At 39.8% G+C, this 20,648-nt stretch overlaps 1 protein-coding gene across 1 annotated transcript in view; it reads left to right on the top strand.

The window, feature by feature from the left end:
• Nucleotides 1-20,648, top strand: part of fsip1 (fibrous sheath interacting protein 1) — a 50,696-nt gene that overhangs the window by 15,924 nt on the left and 14,124 nt on the right. The window contains exons 6-9 of the mRNA XM_031891972.1: nt 8,918-9,011; nt 14,612-14,713; nt 14,864-14,961; nt 18,651-18,758. Coding sequence (XP_031747832.1) covers nt 8,918-9,011; nt 14,612-14,713; nt 14,864-14,961; nt 18,651-18,758 — 402 coding nt within the window. The remainder of the gene's footprint in view (nt 1-8,917; nt 9,012-14,611; nt 14,714-14,863; nt 14,962-18,650; nt 18,759-20,648) is intronic.

Below are 20,648 nucleotides of genomic sequence, written 5' to 3'. Positions count from 1 at the left end.
TGGCTGCTGCCACCTACAGCTATAAAACATAATTCCCCAGTCTTGCCCTCCCTACGGAGGGATTAACCCGCGACTGAGGGTGAGTGACCGGACCTTGCCAGAGCCAGCAGCTGTGGCCTTGAAGAGCCTGCCGGAAAACTCCACATATTGCTGTTCAGCCTGCCCTGCCTTCTACGCGGCTACGAGAGGGACGAGCCAGCAGACTGAGTTATCCTCCCCCGGGTGCGACTAGAGACCTGCGACTGCCGCTTAGCCACATCACCCGGAAAAAGGGAACTGTGAGTAATAACCACGGTGGCGGACTACTCCCTTAATAGCACTGCATTGCCGGATCGTGGTGGCGACCGGATTAACTTGCAAAAATTTTAAAGAATTTTCCTCAGGTCAGGGCGGCTCACTGACAAAATGGCTGACCATGCTACTCCCCGCTCGCTTACCCGGAGACCCGCTTAATTGCAATGGCACCACCACAACATTATGTGTGGTTGGGCACCTTTGGGGAGAGATATGAGGAGGACGGATCCAAGTGGGTGGAGGCCTACTGCAAAAACATATATATCCCTTTACATCCATAGCGCTACTATTGTTTTGGCACAACTTGGCATCTTGTTTTTGGGAGGATTGTATGGGACCGGGCAAATGTACAGATTATCATATGACTCTATATGAAATTCTGCCATTCTTATATTCCCTATGAAATCTCCGCCCTTCAGTAATCTAAAGCTTGAGATACAGGGTCATTTCAAAACTGGCTGGAAGTCACCCACTTCTTTTTTGCACCTTATCCAATCTGATCACCAGTTAAATGAATTTTTAATTTGAAATTTTTAATTTTCCTAACACTATCTATTGAAATACATTAAATGCTTTGGTATGTCATGATGTTCATTTATTATTAAACAATTAGCCTACTGGCCTGTGTGTAGAACCTTTCTGATGGCTAGAGTTGGCAACTGTCCAGTTTTGACCTGGACAGTTTGTTTTTTCAAGGGGCTGTCCAGGTCAAAACGTTTTACTTGGGTTTCAGCATTTTAAATAGTTACATAGTTACATAGTTACATAGGGTTGAAAAAAAGACCAGAATCCATCAAGTTCAACCCATCCAAGTAAACCCAGCACACACAACCCACACCTACCAATCTATACACTCACATACATAAACTATATATACAACCACTAATACTAATTGTAGATATTAGTATCACAATAGCCTTGGATATTCTGCTTGTTCAAGAACTCATCCAGGTCCCTCTTATAGGCATTAACAGAATCTGCCATTACAACATCTCTAGGAAGGGCATTCCCCAACCTCACTGCCCTCACCGTGATAAACCACCTACACTGCTTCAAATGGAAGCTCTGTTCCTCTAATCTAAAGGGGTGACCTCTGGTGCGTTGATTGTTTTTATGGGAAAAAAGAACATCCCCCATCTGCCTATAATCCCCTCTAATGTACTTGTACAGAGTAATCATGTCCCCTCGCAAGCGCCTCTTTTCCAGAGAAAACAACCCCAACCTCGACAGTCTAACCTCATAGTTTAAATCTTCCATCCCCTTAACCAGTTTAGTTGCAGTCTCTGCACTCTCTCCAGCTCATTAATATCCTTCTTAAGGACTGGAGCCCAAAACTGCACTGCATACTCAAGGTGAGGCCTTACCAGGGACCTATAAAGGGGCAAAATTATGTTTTCATCCCTTGAGTCAATGCCCTTTTTTATACAAGACAGCACTTTATTTGCTTTAGTAGCCACAGAATGAACCTGCCTGGAATTAGACAACTTGTTATCTACAAAAACCCCTAGATCCTTCTCCATTAAGGAAACCCCCAGGAAGAAATCCTCTGTATCATGTGGTGGGAGCAATAACCCCACCCCTGATGTATTAGAAATAAGAACAAGGTTTTCAAATTTATTTTGAATGTGTTTATTTTTAGTATTAAAATTATAATATTACATGTATAAGTTTTCCTTCTTTAGTGTAGCCCTTGCTAACATAAACTTCATGGAGGGAATATTATTTATCTCCATGTGCTTCATCTTCAACTCCATCTTGCGACAGAGTTTTGTAAGGGCAAGGGTTCTGCATCTTTTTTCTTTTCTTTACATGTTTCTTCTGACCTGCTCATAGTTTCGGAAGCAGGTCAATATCTCCCAGCCTTCTGCCTCCTCTTCCTCCCACTGGAATACTTACACCTCCTCTCCCTCCCATCATTACTTCAGTATTCCAATATAAACGTCACTGGGAGAATATATTGATTGGCTGTCCTTTAGTAGTAAGTTACGTACAGTCTCTCCATCTTTCAAGATTGAGATGTTGATTCTGTCATGCAGCCATTCATTACATAGCAGCTCATTTTCTATCATGCCATGTAAAATTAAGTGTGGGCTCCAAGTCAACCACACAGGCATCTGCTTTTTTAGGAAAAGCACTAAACTTCCTTCTCTCAAAACAACGAATGAGATGTCCTCTCATTTTCTTGCGATCATATTTGCAGATGGGGTTTCCACTAGACAGGAACTCATATGCATTAGCAATTGCATATACCCCACAGTCATAAGTGTTGTCTTGTTCATCGACATCAAGTATCTCCATAGTTCCTTCAGGATCACTCACTAGTGCACTATAACAATCATTTATCTGTTTCCTTAGTGAGGTACAATAATGTTTTATCTTAGCACTGTCTGCAATCTCTACATGATCCATTGTAAAGCAGCTTGTCAACCAGTGTTTCTCTAAGCTGTCATAATGAATCTGTACAGAGTGTCCTTTAACCGGATTAAATCCAAGTTGGGAAAGGAGGCAGCTTTGAAGCCCCTCTGCCCCAAACTGGATTTTCAGTAAGGACTGAGCTGCATCGATGATTCTGTCATCCAGACATTCCCTACCTCGCAGGTCGTCTTTATGCTGCTGCTTCAGGTTAAGTTCAGGGATCCAGTCATCCGTCCCCATTGGGAAGGGCTGGCCCATGACCACAACATGCGCAGAATCATCAGATAATTCATTCTCTTCATCTGCGTAGTATCTGGTGTGTGATTTGAATCCATCTATTGACTTTTCTCTCTTTTTATTTTCCTCGGCCTTGATAGTCTGTCTATTATATTTTCTACCTTTCCTTTCTTCTTTTTTGGCCCTTCTCTCATGTAAGTCAGTGAAGGGCATGATTTTCTCATTTATCCAAGGAGTGTAATCAGGTTCTGTTTTCCATTGTTCTGTTTTGTAAGTTGCCTCATTTCTCTCTCCTTTATTTATACAGTCATGTAAGGGTCTGTATAATCCTTCATAGTTGGATGGTGTGTTTTTCTCTATTTCTGCTTTGATAAGTCGTTTCTTATTTTTCCTCTCTTTTCTCGCCATCTTTTTACTATTTTCTTCCTTTTGGCAAAGAGTAGAGGGGTTTTCTTTTATTTCCACCTTGGGGATCTGCTTCTTATTTCTCTTCCCTTTCCTTGCCACCTTTCTGGTCTTTTTCTCCTTTAAGCAAGAAGTAGGTGCCTCTTTTCTCTGTTCCTCATTGGAGCAGGGATTTGGCTCTTCTGGTTCTGGTTTGTTTTCCTCTTCTTCATTTTTGCACAGGGTGGCATCATTGCTTGTCTCTTGCTCTGTTTTGCAAGAGGCATCATTTTGATTTTCCTCTGTTATGCTGTTCATTTCTTCTTTGTTATCAGATTCTGTTTCTTCTTTAGGTTCCACAATTGCTGCCTTTTCGGCATATTCCTCTGTTAAGCAGAGGGTGGAGAACTCACTTAGCTGTTCCTCATTTGCGCAGGCACTGAAGTCACTGCTTCTTTCTTGCTCTGCTTTGCAGGGAACAGAGTCCTCATTTATCTCTTCCTCTCTAATACAGGTGCAAATTTGTGGTTTTTCCTCTAATTCTAATATGTTTGTCTTTCTGTTTCGTTTCTTAAAAATCTTTGAAAGAAACCCATAACATGTTCCTGTTTTTTCCTCATTTTCTTCGCTGGAACAGTTTTTCGTGGGAATACTTGTACTGTTTTCATTAGATATATTTTTTCTTCCACATTTGATGTTACATTTGGTAAATGGTATAAAAAGTTGTTTGAAAAATTTCCTAGCAGAGGCCATGGTATAACCAAAGTCTAAAGACAAACAAAATAAATAATAAAAAATGTAATTACTTTACAAAAAAGCAAGTTCTTACAGAATCTACAAATTTTCATGATCCCCAGTGTAATGAAACAATAACTACTAGTGATGGGAAAAAATTTTCGGCAGCCATGGATTCGCTGCGATTTTCTGCGGTTTCATAAAAAGCTTTGTACTGTTATCATTAGATGAGTTTTCTATTTTGATGTGACATAGTCAGGTAAATGGTTTAAGAAGTTGTCTAAAAAAGTTCCTAACAGAGGCCATGGTATAACCAAAGTCTGACAGGGAAAAAATAAATGGTAAAAAAGCAAACAAAATCTGCTAATTGTCATGATCCCCAGTGTAATGTAACAATAATTACTATGCACTCAAACAATATACAGATTATGCGCAATAAGTCACATAAAAAATCCCAATATCTTGGAATTTCTAAACCTCTACTCCTGTTTGATAGGTACCAAATCGAAATATAATGAATTGTGATACATAAATGACCTGTTAATGCATTGCAGTGTCAAACTAAACTTCATGATGTCATCACATGCACTTACACATTTGTGTATAGATCTCCAATGCAAGGAATTATGTGTGTATGAAAAAGAAATATATAAGTTCGGAAGCACAATCTTTCGAAAACTTTTCTCTGCTAGTGTATACAGATTCATTGCTTATAAAAAACAAACTTTTTAATACATTAAAACTAAACATTTTGGATCACAAATTGCAATCACCTCTGCCAGTCACTGAGTCTCAATCAAATTGGGGCTGTGAAGTGTGTAAATTTTTAACGGGTATTGTGACATGATCATGTCATGGTGATTTCACATAACAAAGTATTTGGGTAATGAAGTTATAGATCATAAGAGTTATACAATCTGAATATCAAGTTCAAGTTTTCAAGCAGATTTTGTTATTATCATCATCATTTATAATGTTTGCATGTTTTTAAGTATACACACACACACACATAAACATTTCCAGTGTAATAATGATAAAATATTAAATGAAATGTGCTGAACATTGGCCATGAATACAAATATGAACCGTAAAAGGACTTAAATTACTAATTTGCATTAAAATCTATATTAAAACAAAATTTGACTTCTTATCAAAAATGGGGCATTTGGAGACCACTGTGTATTCATTGTTGCAGTGTCTAATTCAGATGCTTTAATACAGCTTTTAATGCAAATTGTAAATCCTTGTGGCATTATACATTTAGATATATTATGTGTTTTAGTAAATATAATTTTGCATAGTATACTCAGGTTTTGCTTTTTTTACATATAACATACTTTCTAATTATCAATAAAAATGAATTAATAAATTAAAAATAAACATCTTTGACAACGACTTGTACTCACCTCTGCCAGTCACTGAGTCTGAAAGTAGACTGAGTAATTTGTGGCTGTGAAGTTGGTAAGCCCTGCTTGGGTATTGTGATGTCATAATGCTATTATCATGTAACATGATATGTGTCTGTGCCTGTGTTGTTTACAAATGCTTCATGGTTATTGTGACATCATCAGGTCATTTTCATGTCACATGACAGAGCCAGTGTAACCAGTACTCAAGTCTCAATTCTGATATGCTTTAAAATAGATGTTATGTCAGATTTGAAGTACTTTTGTTATTATTCATTTATATATAACATACATACACATATATCATTTTCATGTCACATGACATTTTGGAAACAAAGTTAAAGTCATATAAATGTTACAATGCCCAATAATAAAATGATAAAATCCAATTGATGCAAACAATAATTTATGTATGGTGTGTGTCATTACTGTATATAGTTGTACACTGTATAAACTGTATTGCTGGTCAGTGCAATTGTACATAGATACTTAAGGATATGCCCGTGGTACGGGCCACCTTTGACCACCAATTAAATATTAAAACAAGTAGACAAATGTTTTTACATTGGGCCAATCTTAAAGGCTAGTTAAGGTGTGCATTAGGGAGAAAGATCATTTGTTCCTTGGAAACAATCACAGATGAACATCTCAGTTTTAGATATTCCTGGGAACCTGCTCAGTGTTACAGCAGTGGTTTCATGTAACCTTATCCTTGTTATGAAGTAATGGGGTCCCTGGCAAAAGTTTAGACCTTGAAATTATTAATAATAATTATAATATATATATATATATATATACAGTATATACTGTGTGTGTGTATATATATATGTGTGTGTGTATATATATATATAATTAGTGGTGCTTGCGAAGCAAAGCATCACTACTATTATCTCACAGGCTTTTTGTTTTCTTCTTCTTCTTCCGTACAAAAGTTTGGCGCGTAACTAGTCCCGCACCGTTTGTCGTAGACCTGAGGTGTCAAATCGTGCAGCCTATTCGGGAATGGGGTGCTATGACTTTTCTAAGGGGTGGGCGGGTAATTGCCCTCGCAGGGGGCAATTAACCGGCCCAAAAATCCCATTGACTTAACATTGAGGCCAACTTTGCCGGATTGTAGCGCAGAGAGGGAATTTTTTAGAAACGTGAAATTTACCACATTTGAAGAGGTTTGCAACCTGTGTCAGAAGATACCCCGCACAAGGGTATAATTTTTACCCCCAGGGAAAGAGAGGTCCCCAAATTTGCCCTATTTACTTATAATGGGGATTTTGGCAAATAACTACTTTGTCGTAGACCCATGAATGAGGTGTCAAACCGTGCGGCTTATTCGGGAATGGGGTGCTATGACTTTTCTGAGGGGTGGGCGGTTAATTGCCCCAGCAGGGGGCAATTAACCACCGTTTGTCGTAGACTTATGAATGAGGTGTCAAACCGTGCGGCTTATTCAGGAATGGGGTGCTATGACTTTTCTGAGGGGTGGGCGGTTAATTGCCCCAGCAGGGGGCAATTAACCACCGTTTGTCGTAGACCCATGAATGAGGTGTCAAACCGTGCGGCTTATTCGGGAATGGGGTGCTATGACTTTTCTGAGGGGTGGGCGGTTAATTGCCCCAGCAGGGGGCAATTAACCACCGTTTGTCGTAGACCTATGAATGAGGTGTCAAACCGTGCGGCTTATTCGGGAATGGGGTGCTATGACTTTTCTGAGGGGTGGGCAGTTAATTTCCCCAGCAGGGGGCAATTAACCACCGTTTGTCATAGACCCATGAATGAGGTGTCAAACCGTGCGGCTTATTCGGGAATGGGGTGCTATGACTTTTCTGAGGGGTGGGCGGTTAATTGCCCCAGCAGGGGGCAATTAACCACTATTTGTTGTAGACCCATGAATGAGGTTCAAACTGTGCGGCTTATTCGGGAATGGGGTGCTATGACTTTTCTGAGGGGTGGGCGGTTAATTGCCCCAGCAGGGGGCTATTATCCGCCCATAGAATTAACATTGAGACCAACTTTGACTGAGTCCTGCACCGTTTGTCGTAGACCGATGAATGAGGTGTCAAACCGTGCGGCTTATTCGGGAATGGGGTGCTATAACTTTTCTGAGGGGTGGGCGGTTAATTGCCCCAGCAGGGGGCAATTAACCACCCTTTGTCGTAGACCCATGAATGAGGTGTCAAACCATGTGGCTTATTCGGGAATGGGGTGCTATGACTTTTCTGAGGGGTGGGCGGTTAATTGCCCCAGTAGGGGGCAATTAACCACCGTTTGTCGTAGACCCATGAATGAGGTGTCAAACGCGCGGCTTATTCGGGAATGGGGTGCTATGACTTTTCTGAGGGGTGGGCGTTTAATGTATGTATGTATGTATGTATAACTTTATTTATAAAGCACCACAAGGGTACGCAGCGCTGTACAGTCTTACAGAATACAAAATTACACACAGGGAGGACAAGTGATATAATAAATAAATACAATAAATACATATATGTATATATATATAAGTGCCATGTGGTATGAGACACAGTAGGAAGGAGGTCCCTGCCCCGTAGAGCTTACAATCTAAGTGGTTGGGTAACATACAGGCACAAACTGGAAGGTAAGAGTGCACCAGCAGGGGCAATTGTCACAGCAGGGGCAATTGTCACAGAGAACTGAAGGAAACATTGTAATATTGGGGCACGAGTTTTGCCACGGCAAGCACCACTCACATTTTCTTCAGGAAATGTACCTCTCTAGTTATTATTATTATTAACATTTATTTATAAAGCGCCAACATATTCCGCAGCGCTGTACAATAAGTGGGTTTCATACATTGGACATACAGAGTAACATATAAGGCAATCAATAACCGATACAAGAGGTGAAGAGGGCCCTGCCCAAAAGAGCTTACAAGGTATCTATTCAGCTCCATGGCAGGCAAGCGGAGCAAATGCTATGTGTGTCATTAGCCTAAAGGGAGATAGACTCTAAATGGAGTGACTCTTTCTAATCACTGGGTAACATGGACAGCATCTTGGTCTTGGAAAATTTACTTATCTCCCTGTACTTCTGACATCAGACTTAAAAAAGAAAGCCCTTCAGGACAAAAACATATAAATTGTACTGTATATGCTATATAGTACTTGGTGCTTCATTTGTAAAACAAGGGGCCCCTGTTCCATAGATGCTTTATGATTGTAGAAAATAGTAAAGTATGAGTAAATAATACACAAAAAGGTGACCCCAAGAGGCAGCGATCAGAAATAAAAAGCATAAGTCACGCAAGTCACCCTCCCACATGCATTGATTAATGTACTGGTTCATAAACTGCCTTTTTAAAATAGTGTAGATTTATGTCCATGCACGTGGCCTACGGTGTGCCCAGTTCCTAGCGGACTTTAATTGAGCATTATATGGGCATATTTAATATGTGTTCTGTTCTCTTTGGCTTTACCCCCTGGTTTCCTTAGCGTGCAACAACGCAGTCATCTGCACGGAGCCATGAAGAAAGCATAAACACAAGCAAGTTCCTGGCCTTAACCCCACAACTGGATGAAACGGAAGGTATGTTCTGTACAGTATATATCTGATTGATAATGGATTTATTAAAAGCATAATCCCTGGATAGGGGGAATTACATTTTACCTCTAAAAAGGAAATTGTTCATACTATGTACAGCACCCCCCAGTGGTCATAACATTTGTGATTGGTATGTTTTTTTTTTCTTCAGTTCTATAGATTAAGGTGAAATACATACATCCCACCAACAGTTGAAGGCTGCTGGAAATTATAGTTTAGCCATAACTGGAGGGCCATAGAGTGGCCAGCTTAATGGCCCCATTGGACAGTTGCTTGGAGTATATTTTAAGCGACTTTACTTACTATAGTTTACTATACGGCATTATAGGCAAAGTCGGATGTATGTGTCCCCCTCTGACTTGCCCTGTCCCATAAAACTGTTGTAGCTTAGAGGTGATGTCTTCCTATTAGGGAAAGTTGGGTACTGAGTGCCACACAGTTAGGAAGGGTCATTTCTTAGTTACATCACTGATTGGATAGGGCAAGTGAGACACAGAGCATCAAAGTGGACAGGCAGGGCTAGTGGGTTAAGCTTATACGCCCTGGATTGTGGGATTTGTGCTGGTTTTTAAAGAGGGGATTATAACTTTTTAACAGCAATCATTAAAAATTACATTTCGATATAAAGGAACTTGTACATAGGAAACCAATATCCCCTTTTTTAATGCAGACACCCCAATGTCTGTATATCATGCTGCCATTCTAAGACTACAAGTAGCCTACACATTACTTTTCTAGCTGATGCTAGCAGAATTAAAAAAAAAGGCAAGAAACGTCAATTTTTTTTAATGATCAAGTGTTGAAAGAGTGAACAGATCTGTATTTCCGCGCTGGGATGATCATGTTACTGTTTCTCTGTATTAATAACTTCCCTGTTGGATGGGATCTAGAACCTCATATTCCCATGGAACTACAGCTGGGCTCTCCTGCTCCCATAACATATCAGCATTTTTATTAAACAGATGGACAGTGTGTCTATTGTCCACTCGCACAAGCATCTGTGTGTTCTAGTGCTAACAGATAATACGTGTATATTCTGCTCAGGGCAGGGGCCAAATCTAGAGTCTCATTTGGGATGCTGGAGGCAATTAAATGCAGGGTGCTTTAAGGGCATCACTGATACCTCTGCACTTTATAATTCACAGAACAGAGATAATTTCTGTTTTTGTATTGCTCTCCCCCTCATCTCCTTATTATATAAAGTAGCTCAAGCTACAATGGTAATAAGTGGTAGTAGTTGCTGCCACTTATCCTCCAGCCTGGCATTTAGTCACCTGAACACCCGGGAACATGCCAGGAATGGCCTAGAGATTCCATATTGACCAAGCACATAACAGAGTCCGCAGGCTACTTTGCATTCATTGAAAATGAGGTCCTCCCATAGAATTTATAATCTAAATGCTTATTCCTAATGTCTCTTTATGCCTCTTGTATCAGTATTTGCGAGTTAGCATGCCTAAGTTTGCCTGAAATCCCCTTGGTTTGGGCGGTATTCCCAAACTATTAAGTACGGGTGGACTAGTCTATAAACCAGGGATTTTAAATCACATTTTGCTTACTCAGGGGCTGCTGTAAATCATGGAATGTTTGGTAGTTACTGATAGAAGCTGAGTCTTAAATCTTGAACATCCTGCATAGCATTCCCAGCCACATCAATGTTTAATAGTTATTTGCTGCAGACTTTAATACCTAAGCTCTCCACAGGGTGGCATCCTTCACCAGCAAATAAAGCATTTTCTTTCCAAATGCCTCATCTGCTATTGCCACATCCTATCATATATATATGTTGCACTTTATCACACTCACTCACCATCTGTGTGTATAGGCTCCTGATATTTTGCATTTTATGCCTATGCCTGCGTGTCAGCGTTAGTAATTCTAAGAACCAATGATGGGATAACATTTTTGAGGTTTATTAGGTAATCAGCTTGAAAAAGGAACTAGAATGTTCTGAAAGCTTGCTATGGTTATCTTAGTTAGCCAATAAAGGTATCACCTTTATACCACTTTTGTTATTTTTTATTTCAAAAGGGTTACCCTGTAAACATTTTGACTGGCTAACACGGTACATCACCTTTTCCTGCATTACTCAACAAAAATAGGTTTATGCCCTGTTTGTGATTACTGCATTTCTGCAACCCTTTTAACAGTTGTCGGTACAAATGGGATGGTCTTGGGCCCAGCAGAGCCACTGTAGTAAGGAAGTTGGAGACAATAGAACTATCATTGAGAGTAACATTTTAAATCACTGTTGCCCAGCCTGAAGTCCAGTTGTTGTTGAAATGTAACTCTCAGCAGCTTTTGGTTGTTGGACTTAGGGCCATATCTGTGATAAGTGAACACTGTTACCACCTTGTTCTCCATCTTGCCCTTCTATACCTATTATATATTTTCTGACCTCATTCAAAACTTTCCCAGAGGTGGCAAACAGACCTCCCTTTGTAACTTTAAAGGCCAAAAATCCAGTTTTTAACCAGTGGCAAGCCCTGGGGGTGAGGGGAATGATTGCATTGGGTCTACAGGTGACAGGAGGGCCAGAAGCACCCATGGTCAGAGAGTGGGGAAGTTGCACTTTAACAATACCCTTCATAGGGGAAAGTGTGATAGGTCATGGCTGGAAGTGATCAAGAGCTAGAGTTGAGCAAGAATGGTGGCTGTAACTAAGGTGTGTAGAAACCATGTAGTTTGCTGTATGTATACCCAAGCCAAGATGGCTACAGAAAAACAAGCCCCATTGATAATAGGGGTTTCCCTAATTTGGATTCAAGAAAAATATAGCACCATTTTTCTACCATACCTTCTAACTGAGAGTTTGGCTGGTACTTACCATTCCCTATATTGTGGTTGGCACAGGGCACCACTGCCTACATATGCTGAAGAACTAAGTTTAGATGCCACTGTACAGGAGACAATGAGCCGTTCTAGATGCTGAATTTTATATGCTGGAAGCCTACTGTAGATTTGGCTGCGTGCTGGGGCCTAAAATATCATATACAAAGCAGACTGGCGGTTAGTTTAGTTTTCCCTTATTATTGCTATTTTAAAGGCCCTGTGGGCCAAATTAGTCTTTACTCTGCGTGCTTTATTTACAGACTCCTTCTACAAGGAGACATGTTTGAAGTGAGCAATTATTTAACTTTCCATATGAACTGCTGCTTTATAGTGAAAGCTTCAACACTAACGTTCAACCCCGTTCTTTCCCGCACCATCTGCATTTGTTAAAAAGATGTCAGAAGTATTGCCCTTGGCTTTTATCCCGTATGTGAGAAACACTCTTATAGCACTCGATATTTCTAGTCCCGCTTGTCACTTTGAACATTCAGTCATTCAGTATACATACGGAGAAAGAAAGAGTGCAGCTATAGCCATGGGAAATTGACCTAAGTGCCCCATTATGTGCCACACCTTTCTACTTGTGTTGTGGGAAAGCCACATATATGTTCTCTACACAATGACATATAACATTTAGCAGTTGGTAGCATCTAATGTTGAAGGAATTCTGTTTCTTTAAAGACATTCTATACACCTGTTTCATATTATATTCATTCCTGATTACCAACAGGTTTCTGCTATAAAAGATTTTTGAAAATCAGCACTTCAGAATGTTAGTTTCAGTGATTGTTCTGTCCATGGAGGTCCAAACTTTGGTGAGGGCCTCCCTTAGCTCATAGCAAGTTTGCACCAGCCATAGTTCCAACAATATATAAGTGCTCATCCACAAAAACTCTATTAAATATTTATGCTAAGGTTATAGAAGAGCAATTATGGGTTCTCCTCAAATCTGCCCTATCTGGGCTTCAGTTCTGCTCTACTCCCCCCTAGGGGGCCATACCTAATTTTCCAAAGTAATATAATAGATATGATGGATCTAATAGAAGAGCAATTAGGGATCCTTATCAAATTTGACCTATATGTTACCAAAGCAACATGCTAGATATGATAAATCTAAAAGATAAGCATTTTGGGGTCCTTTATCTTCAGCCTCCTAATCACACGAAAATGGACAGCTACAAGCATCCAAATAGAAGGGGGGTTAATCAACACACATTTCCTGGCCCCCTGTTTTATAAGTAATTGAGTATCAATGCAAGTGCATGTAATTAAAAAACAAAAAACGAAAAGGGGTTTTAGATACAAAATTATAATCATAAAATTGACAAGCCACCATACTACACCAAACCCCATATGGTGGTCCTAACATTTACCTCTGGTTATATTTTTCAAAGGCTGGCACCTCCCTGCATGATAGCATTTCTTGGGCTTAATGTCTCCTGACCAGGGCATTGGTTCCATTCACAGGGCTAAGTCCATCCCCGCCATAAGCTTTTATAGGAGAGAGATTTACAAGACCACCGCTTTGGTTCTACAGGCTTAATCTTCGCCCACTTGTGACTTGTAAAGTAGAAGACTGCCCATTGACCAACACCCATTTTTGAAAGGCCTAAAACCACCATTTAAAGGGACAAGTGTGAGGGTACTACAACCACATGGAAGTTTGGCTCCCTAATCCCCTGCTCTAGTCCACCCAAGGAGGACAGAGCACTTTTTCAAAGCAAGAACAGGTTCTTTAGTCAACAAAACTTCAAAATTATTTGATGGACACAACATTGGTTGGACTGAATGGATTCAGAAAAAAATAGCTGGGTAGCCTGACAAAACTTGCATCCTATGCCACGTACTACTGTCAAATTTCTGACATGGCAATCTGGCATGGAATGTTGGACCATATTCCTCTATGCTGCAACTTTGGCTTGGCAGTCAGATTCTATGGATTGCATTGATCTAGCTGCTATTAGCTGCAATGCATGGCAAAGGATGCAAGTCCCAACGTGCAAACTTGCCCGTTTCATCCCAGTTCAGTCAACCTGGCCATTTTGACATACATTAATATAAGCTGTATTGCACAGTACATCTGGACTACTGGACAGTGGAAGATTGTAACACAATAACCTTTGGTACATTTGGAGTGGTTTATTTTTGGTCTCTTCAAACCTTCCTGCCTGTTGCACAGTGGTTAATTTGGTGACCATACAACCCTTTAGATGTTCTTATGCCTTGTAGACAAAAGTATGGATATACAGCATAGGCAAATGTATCCCAGCACTCCATGTAAAATCTCAAGCCTTCAGATGGGTCTCTCTATGCCAAATGCCAAACTATCTTTGGAAGGAAGAGTTTTTCACCAAGAGTATTCATAGGTTTTCATGAGTCTTCATATCCAAACCTGTCAACAACCCAACTGACCACCTGTAGGATGAATTGGAAGGCAAGGCATTGTGAGCCAGACCTGATCACTTCAATTCCTTGCCTAACGTCACTAATGTTGTTGTGGCTAAATAGAAGAATATCATAACAGTAATATTGTAACATTTAATAGAAAGACTTCCCAGAAGAGTCAAGGTTAATATAAACCCTTGGTTTAAGAATGAGGTATTGGACAGGCAGGTGTCCAGATGCTTTTAGTCGTATAGTGTATGTGTGAATTACCACTGGAGTGTGACTTGTCCTGACAGTTTTATGACTAAGTGTGATAGTGGAAGGTTACAAAAATGCAATTTTTATTAACCCATGTCACTGTTTTGCAGACACAGTCAACATGCAGATGGGTAAGATATTTTCCCCTGTGTTTCCTACTCAGCTGCCCAATGAAGACCCTGCAGAGGATGATGACCATGAAACTCTCAAAGGTAACAGCAATTTTGTGCACTGACAGGTGTATATAAAGGTTGAATATTATATATATACAATACTTATACATTACTTATACATTATATACAATATATTTATTCACACAGTTGCTAATTTTTTACTTTCAGTTTGCTGTGTGTTTTTTGTAGATGACATGTCCGGGGACTCAAGTCACAGATCAGATTGTAGAACAAGGCAAAGCAAAGGCCAAATGAAAGGAGTTGACTTTATTCAAAGGAATATTGAGGTTTGTATAAATCCAAACTACAGGGGCAGGTGAGGAGAACTATCTTCACATAGTGTGGTTTAAAAGCACACTAAAAGATCATCTTTGTATTTTTATATTCTTGTTGCTGGGCTTTCTAAGTGCCTTTCTTTTTAGTGCCATGAGCAAACTCATTATTTTACAGTATATTAAAATCTACTGTTCTGCATTTTCATAGTATTTTGATAGGAAGTCACTGCCTCGTTGCTCCAGCTATCAGAAATAGCCCCTTTATCTGTTTATTCTTCCTGCCATTATTCATTTTCATGGACGTAATTGGAATTTCTGGATTTTTTTCATAATAAATGTCAATCTGTTGTAATGGACTCAAGCAAACATTGATCTCTTTTATCTGGATTAAATGTCTATATGTACAATCAATAGGCAAGCAGTACTTAAAAGAAACCTATGGGCAACATCAATTCAGATGTATTGTTTAAAGGGAAACTAAAGTTCACAAAGGAAGCCATTAGTCCTGTGATTATGATTTTTCTGCCCTTTGATCAAGGTCCTCCCATCTTGTGCCGGTCCACCCCCAATCTTATTCTGAGTGAGGATTGGGCTGGGACTGTTTTATGATGTGCTTGTATGAGCACTTTGTTATAGTGATGCCCAGGTGGGGAAATTGCTTATCTGAAACCCACCCTAATTCATCCCTTCTCAACCCAGCCCTGAGCCAGATCAAGGTTGAGAATGCATTTGAAGACCTGAGCCCAACCTGCCCCTTCAGAGAAAGGGTGGAGGAAGGGGGTGCAGGCTCTGGGGAACACAAACTCACCAACTATGAAGTAAGTTATGGGGTGCAAAGCCACAGCACATAGATGATGTACTCTGTGCTGCTGTGGGTAATTCTTATTTTTGCCTTTATTCCCCTCAGTTGGCAGGTTTTTGAATGGCCCCCATATAACTGTGCTGCTCTGCCGATGAAATGAGCAATGAGGACTTTCCAGAAACCATGCGGTTCTAGCTTAGTCTCGCCTGAAAAAAAAATGCCATCATAGTGGTCTGAGAGATCCATGTGGGCCAAAACCACCTTCCCTTCCTGGATAGAAATCTTACTAGGCACTGGCCTTGTCAAACCATTGCTTAGAGTAAATAATAAGCATCACTTATACATTGGGTACATTTCCCCTTTAATACAAAACCATTTTATTTTTACAGTTATTGATGTCTTTAAACTTAACACATTAATAACTATTGCATAGGGCCACACTGATAACAACAGCGTTATAAATCACTGTCCTTTGCTTGCACAGTTTACATAAGTGTTATTGAATAACAGCGGCAGCTAAGATAGCTTTGAAGCTGGTTTTCTAAAGAATTTCTTTCTCTCTGAAGTGCTTCCAGCTTAATGATTTCCAATTAATATTGATCCCAGGAAAACTGTCTCAGTTCAGCAATTCCAGGTGCTTTGTGTTCTCAAAGTGATCTTACTATAACATCAGAACATTAAAAGCTCTGGATTTGGTGGTAGCTCAGCTTGAGAAGAAGGGTGGCATATCTATTAATAGCTAAAGCCATTGTTGGGCAAGCCAAATCAGGCTGATCTAATCTGATCATTTGGACTTTTGGCCAACGTTTAGATTACATTAGGTTCAATAATGCACACAATGCCACCGTCACACTCTGGCCTCTCCATTTCCTACGCCTCAGTGCTTGGTCTGGTAGGGATTGGCATACTTTCTGTTGTTCAGTATTGAAGACAAAACCAGCACAGTGTAGCAAGTGCAAAGGAGGATCACCCCAGCATGTTTATTGTGTCATATTGCAATGTTTCTGTGCACCCCCCTTGTTTAACAAAGGGAAATGGAAATGTCCCAATATGACGCACTAAACAAAAAATGTCCTCCCATTTAAAGGGGTTGTTCACCTTTGAGTTAACTTTTAGTGTAGAGCATAATATTCTGAAACTAATTGCAATTGGTCTTCATGTTTTATTATTTGTAGTTTTTTAATTATTTCCATAATTGTTCGGAAACTCTCTAGTTTGGAGTTATAACAGCTATCTGGTTGCTAAGGTCCAAATTACCTTAGCAACCAGGGAGTGGCTTGAATGAGAGACTGATATATGACTAGGAGAGGGACCGAATTAAAAAAAAAAAAGTTATAAAAAATAACAACAGCAATAAAATTGTAACCTCACGGAGCAATAGTTTTTGCCTGCCGGGGTCAGTGACCTCCATTTGAAAGATACAAAGAGTTTGTAGAAGAAAAAAAAATCAAAAACTAAAAAAAATAAATAATGAAGGCCAAATGAAAAGTTGCTTATGGTCATTCTATAACATGCTAGAAGTTAAATTAAAGGTGAACCACCCCTTTAAGCAAAACAGGGATTGTTTGTCCATATGTTGCAATATACTTCAGGTCATGTATATTACACAGTGACTGAATTTTACCTGAAACATTCAAGGTTAAACTTTCAAGGTTAAAACTCCCAAATGATTGCACTTTTATTGGCTCCACCAGGATCACCTGACTGTAGCTGGGAAGAATGGAAAAAACAACAAGTAGTTCCTGTATAAACTATAGCAAAAAAAAGGTAAAGTTGTGCTCACCACTAAATTTTAAACCATTGCAGGGGTGCAATGAGGCTGTAACCACAACATTCATATAGACAACAACAAGAGATCCTCTGCACTCACCCATTATCAATATATATAGGACTTTAAGACATTCAGTGCATTAAGTTACCAAAAATACCCTCCCCTTTAAGCAAAACAGGGATTGTTTGTCCATTTTTGAAATGTGATCACAGCCTCTTTGAATCCTTGCCTAATGGTTTAATATTTAATGGTGAACACAACTTTCCCTTTTTTTGCCATTATTATGGATATATCATAAGCTTAAAATGCTTGACTTGGTTGTGTCCCTAAATTGGCAGCCAACGTCTGCCTTTGTGTGGTTAACACAACTGAGTTGTATGAGATTTGTCTCAAGCGCTGTTCCGCTTATTTGCCCCAGTGCAGTCAGAAAGCAGGTGAGACCTATTTAACGTCCAGGTTACCTGATGTTCCCTAGATGCCAACCATCACTTCATGTATGGGTTGCTGATGCCTCCCTTAATCCATAAATGTAATGATGGCTGGCAGTAAGGCTATAAATATATAACTATTGGGTCATATTGCTTGGTTTGACCTACTTTAAAGCAACATTTGGTTCTTACCTGGCCTTATCTTCATAGGGTTACACATAGCAGACTAATTGGAGCTCCTAAGGAGAAGGATTTCTTCCTAACTGGGAAACTAGTTTCCACTGAACACTTTCCGAACTGAACTCTGTATAAACCACTTGCTCTCCGAACAGCTTAAACGCTGCCTTGATAAACCCAGCCAAGATAGATTAAAGAGATCCCTGCTTCACATCAGGCATACCAAAAAATGATGAGATGGATTTTAAAGCGAATGGAAAGGCAGTAGGAAAATACTGTGCTTTGGTTTTTTGGTATCTTTTTTTTATATTATGAATATTTTTCAAGTTATTATATCATACACCTTCCAAATCTAAGCTGGCAGACACTTAATCTGGTTAATATTTTCCTGTTCAATGTGATGGAAAAGCTTGTTACATTTGGCAGCCATGATAAATAAAGAGAGCGAGCGGAGCTGGGTTGCTTAGACGGAGTTGGCATGGTTCGATCCAACAGGATATCTAAGTCCATGTTCATTTTACAGTTGGCAAAGGATGCCGGGTCCTATATTCTTCTGATGGATGATGAGAAGTTACGATTGGAGCAGCTACTGGAAGATATTCAGGAAGACTGCAGTGATGAAGATATTACCGTAAGGAAACATTGGAATTTAAAAGTGTTTCTGCAGATTCTAAGAAACATAGTTAATGTAATGAATATCTTGGCTCACAGAACCCTTGTATAGAATACCACATGCCTTGGGTGTGAGAGCTAAATATTGTATGGCTGAGAGTCGCTGCTTGGGCATCCAGACTGTGTGATATCATAAGGAGAATGGGGTCCAACATTCTGTGTAGCCTGTTCCCTGCCAGATTTTCCAGTGGGGAGAGGATTAGGAGGAGAAGGGACTAACACATATCAGTTATGTCTGTGCATATTTTACTTAAAGTGGTGCTGTTAGGTGATAAAACTTGCAATTCTGCATTGGAATACCAAAAACGTTTAATGGAAAGATGTCCCGTTTTCACCATTGTGGGTCAAAGGGACTTCATGTTAAACCTTTAATTTTCCCTATTCCACAGATTTCTAAACAAATGAGTCCCTTGGCGATTTGGTGCTATGATGGTACTATCCCCAAACATCAGATTGAAGGGACACTTAAGCCTTATGGCCGTGACACACGGGGAGATTAGTCGCGCCGCAATGCCATCCCACCGGCTAGAATGTAAATTGCCGGTGGGATGGCATACGCGGCGCAGCGATTTGCCGAAGTTGCCTTGAGAGGAAACTAGAGGAGACTAATCTCCCTGTGTGTCATGGGCCTTAGAACATGACTTGCCCAGTTTGTGTATTTTAATGTGTAAAGCTGCTTCCAACATATATCATCCATGTGGTTCACCTTTAAGTTAACTTTAAGTATGTTCTAGAATTAACAGTCCTAAGCAACTTTTTAATTGTTCTTCATTGTTTATTTTGTATAGTTTTTTTAATTATTTGCCTTCTTCTTATTCTGAATCTCTCCAGCTTTCAAATGGGGGTCACTGACCCCAGCAGAAAACATTTGTTCTTGGGGCTACAATTTTATTGTTATTTTTAAATACTTATTTTTCTCTCTCCTATTTGCATAACATTCTTTTATTCAAACCACTGCCTGGTTGCTGAGGTAATTTGAACCCTAGCAACCTGATAACTGCTGAAATTCCAAACTGGAGAGTTGCCAAACAAAAAGAAAAATGATTAAAAAACCCATAAACAAAAAAAATGAATACCATTTGCAATTTGTCTTAGGATATTACTCTCTACATCATACTAAAAGTTAACTCAAAGGTGAACAACCCCTTTAATGTATGCCTCCCCCAATCTTCCCTCCTACCTCAATGGAGGCATCTTACCTGCCTGTCCATCCTGCATGAAGGAAAGAATATATCCCAGTTATGTGAGAACCAGTTGGGTTTGTTTAAAGGAAAGATGGGCTGAGGATTACTTGTACCTGTTTACTATGAAAGTACAGTCCCATTATACTGCTGGTTTCATCTCACTTCTTTTAAAGTTGAATTCATTCACCTATCAGGCCTAGTGGATCTGGTTCAATGTGACGATTTGTTGTGTCTCATCTCACTTCTGTACCTGCAAATGTCCAATCCACTCACAGAGAAAAAACAGCAGATGAAAATGATCATTTGGACAGACGGACTACAATTTGGATGCAATACATGCCCAGCTATTTTCAATAGGGCTAATCGGTGCCCTTTTCCCTCTCCTTCTCTGGGGTACCTTTTACCTATTTCCATTTCATTCCAGTGTGTGTCCATCATCTGTTTTTCATCCTTCCCTTGTATGTTCTTCCCATATCGCCATCTCTTTTTACCGGATCAACTTCACTGTTTTATTTCCTTTCCATGTGGCCCTCCACCTTCTTCTCATTGGTTCTCTTTATTTATTTCCTTATCTCCTTCTTTCAACTGTATTTTATCTATCTTTTTCCTTCCCATGGGTGCCTTGCTCCTGTCTTCATCTCTTTCCCATGGGTACCCTTCAACTT

The sequence above is a fragment of the Xenopus tropicalis genome, chromosome 8, assembly GCF_000004195.4.
Source record: "Xenopus tropicalis strain Nigerian chromosome 8, UCB_Xtro_10.0, whole genome shotgun sequence".
NCBI lineage: Eukaryota > Metazoa > Chordata > Amphibia > Anura > Pipidae > Xenopus > Xenopus tropicalis.
Note: the sequence above shows the minus strand (reverse complement) of the source record. Positions and strands in the feature narration are given on the sequence as shown.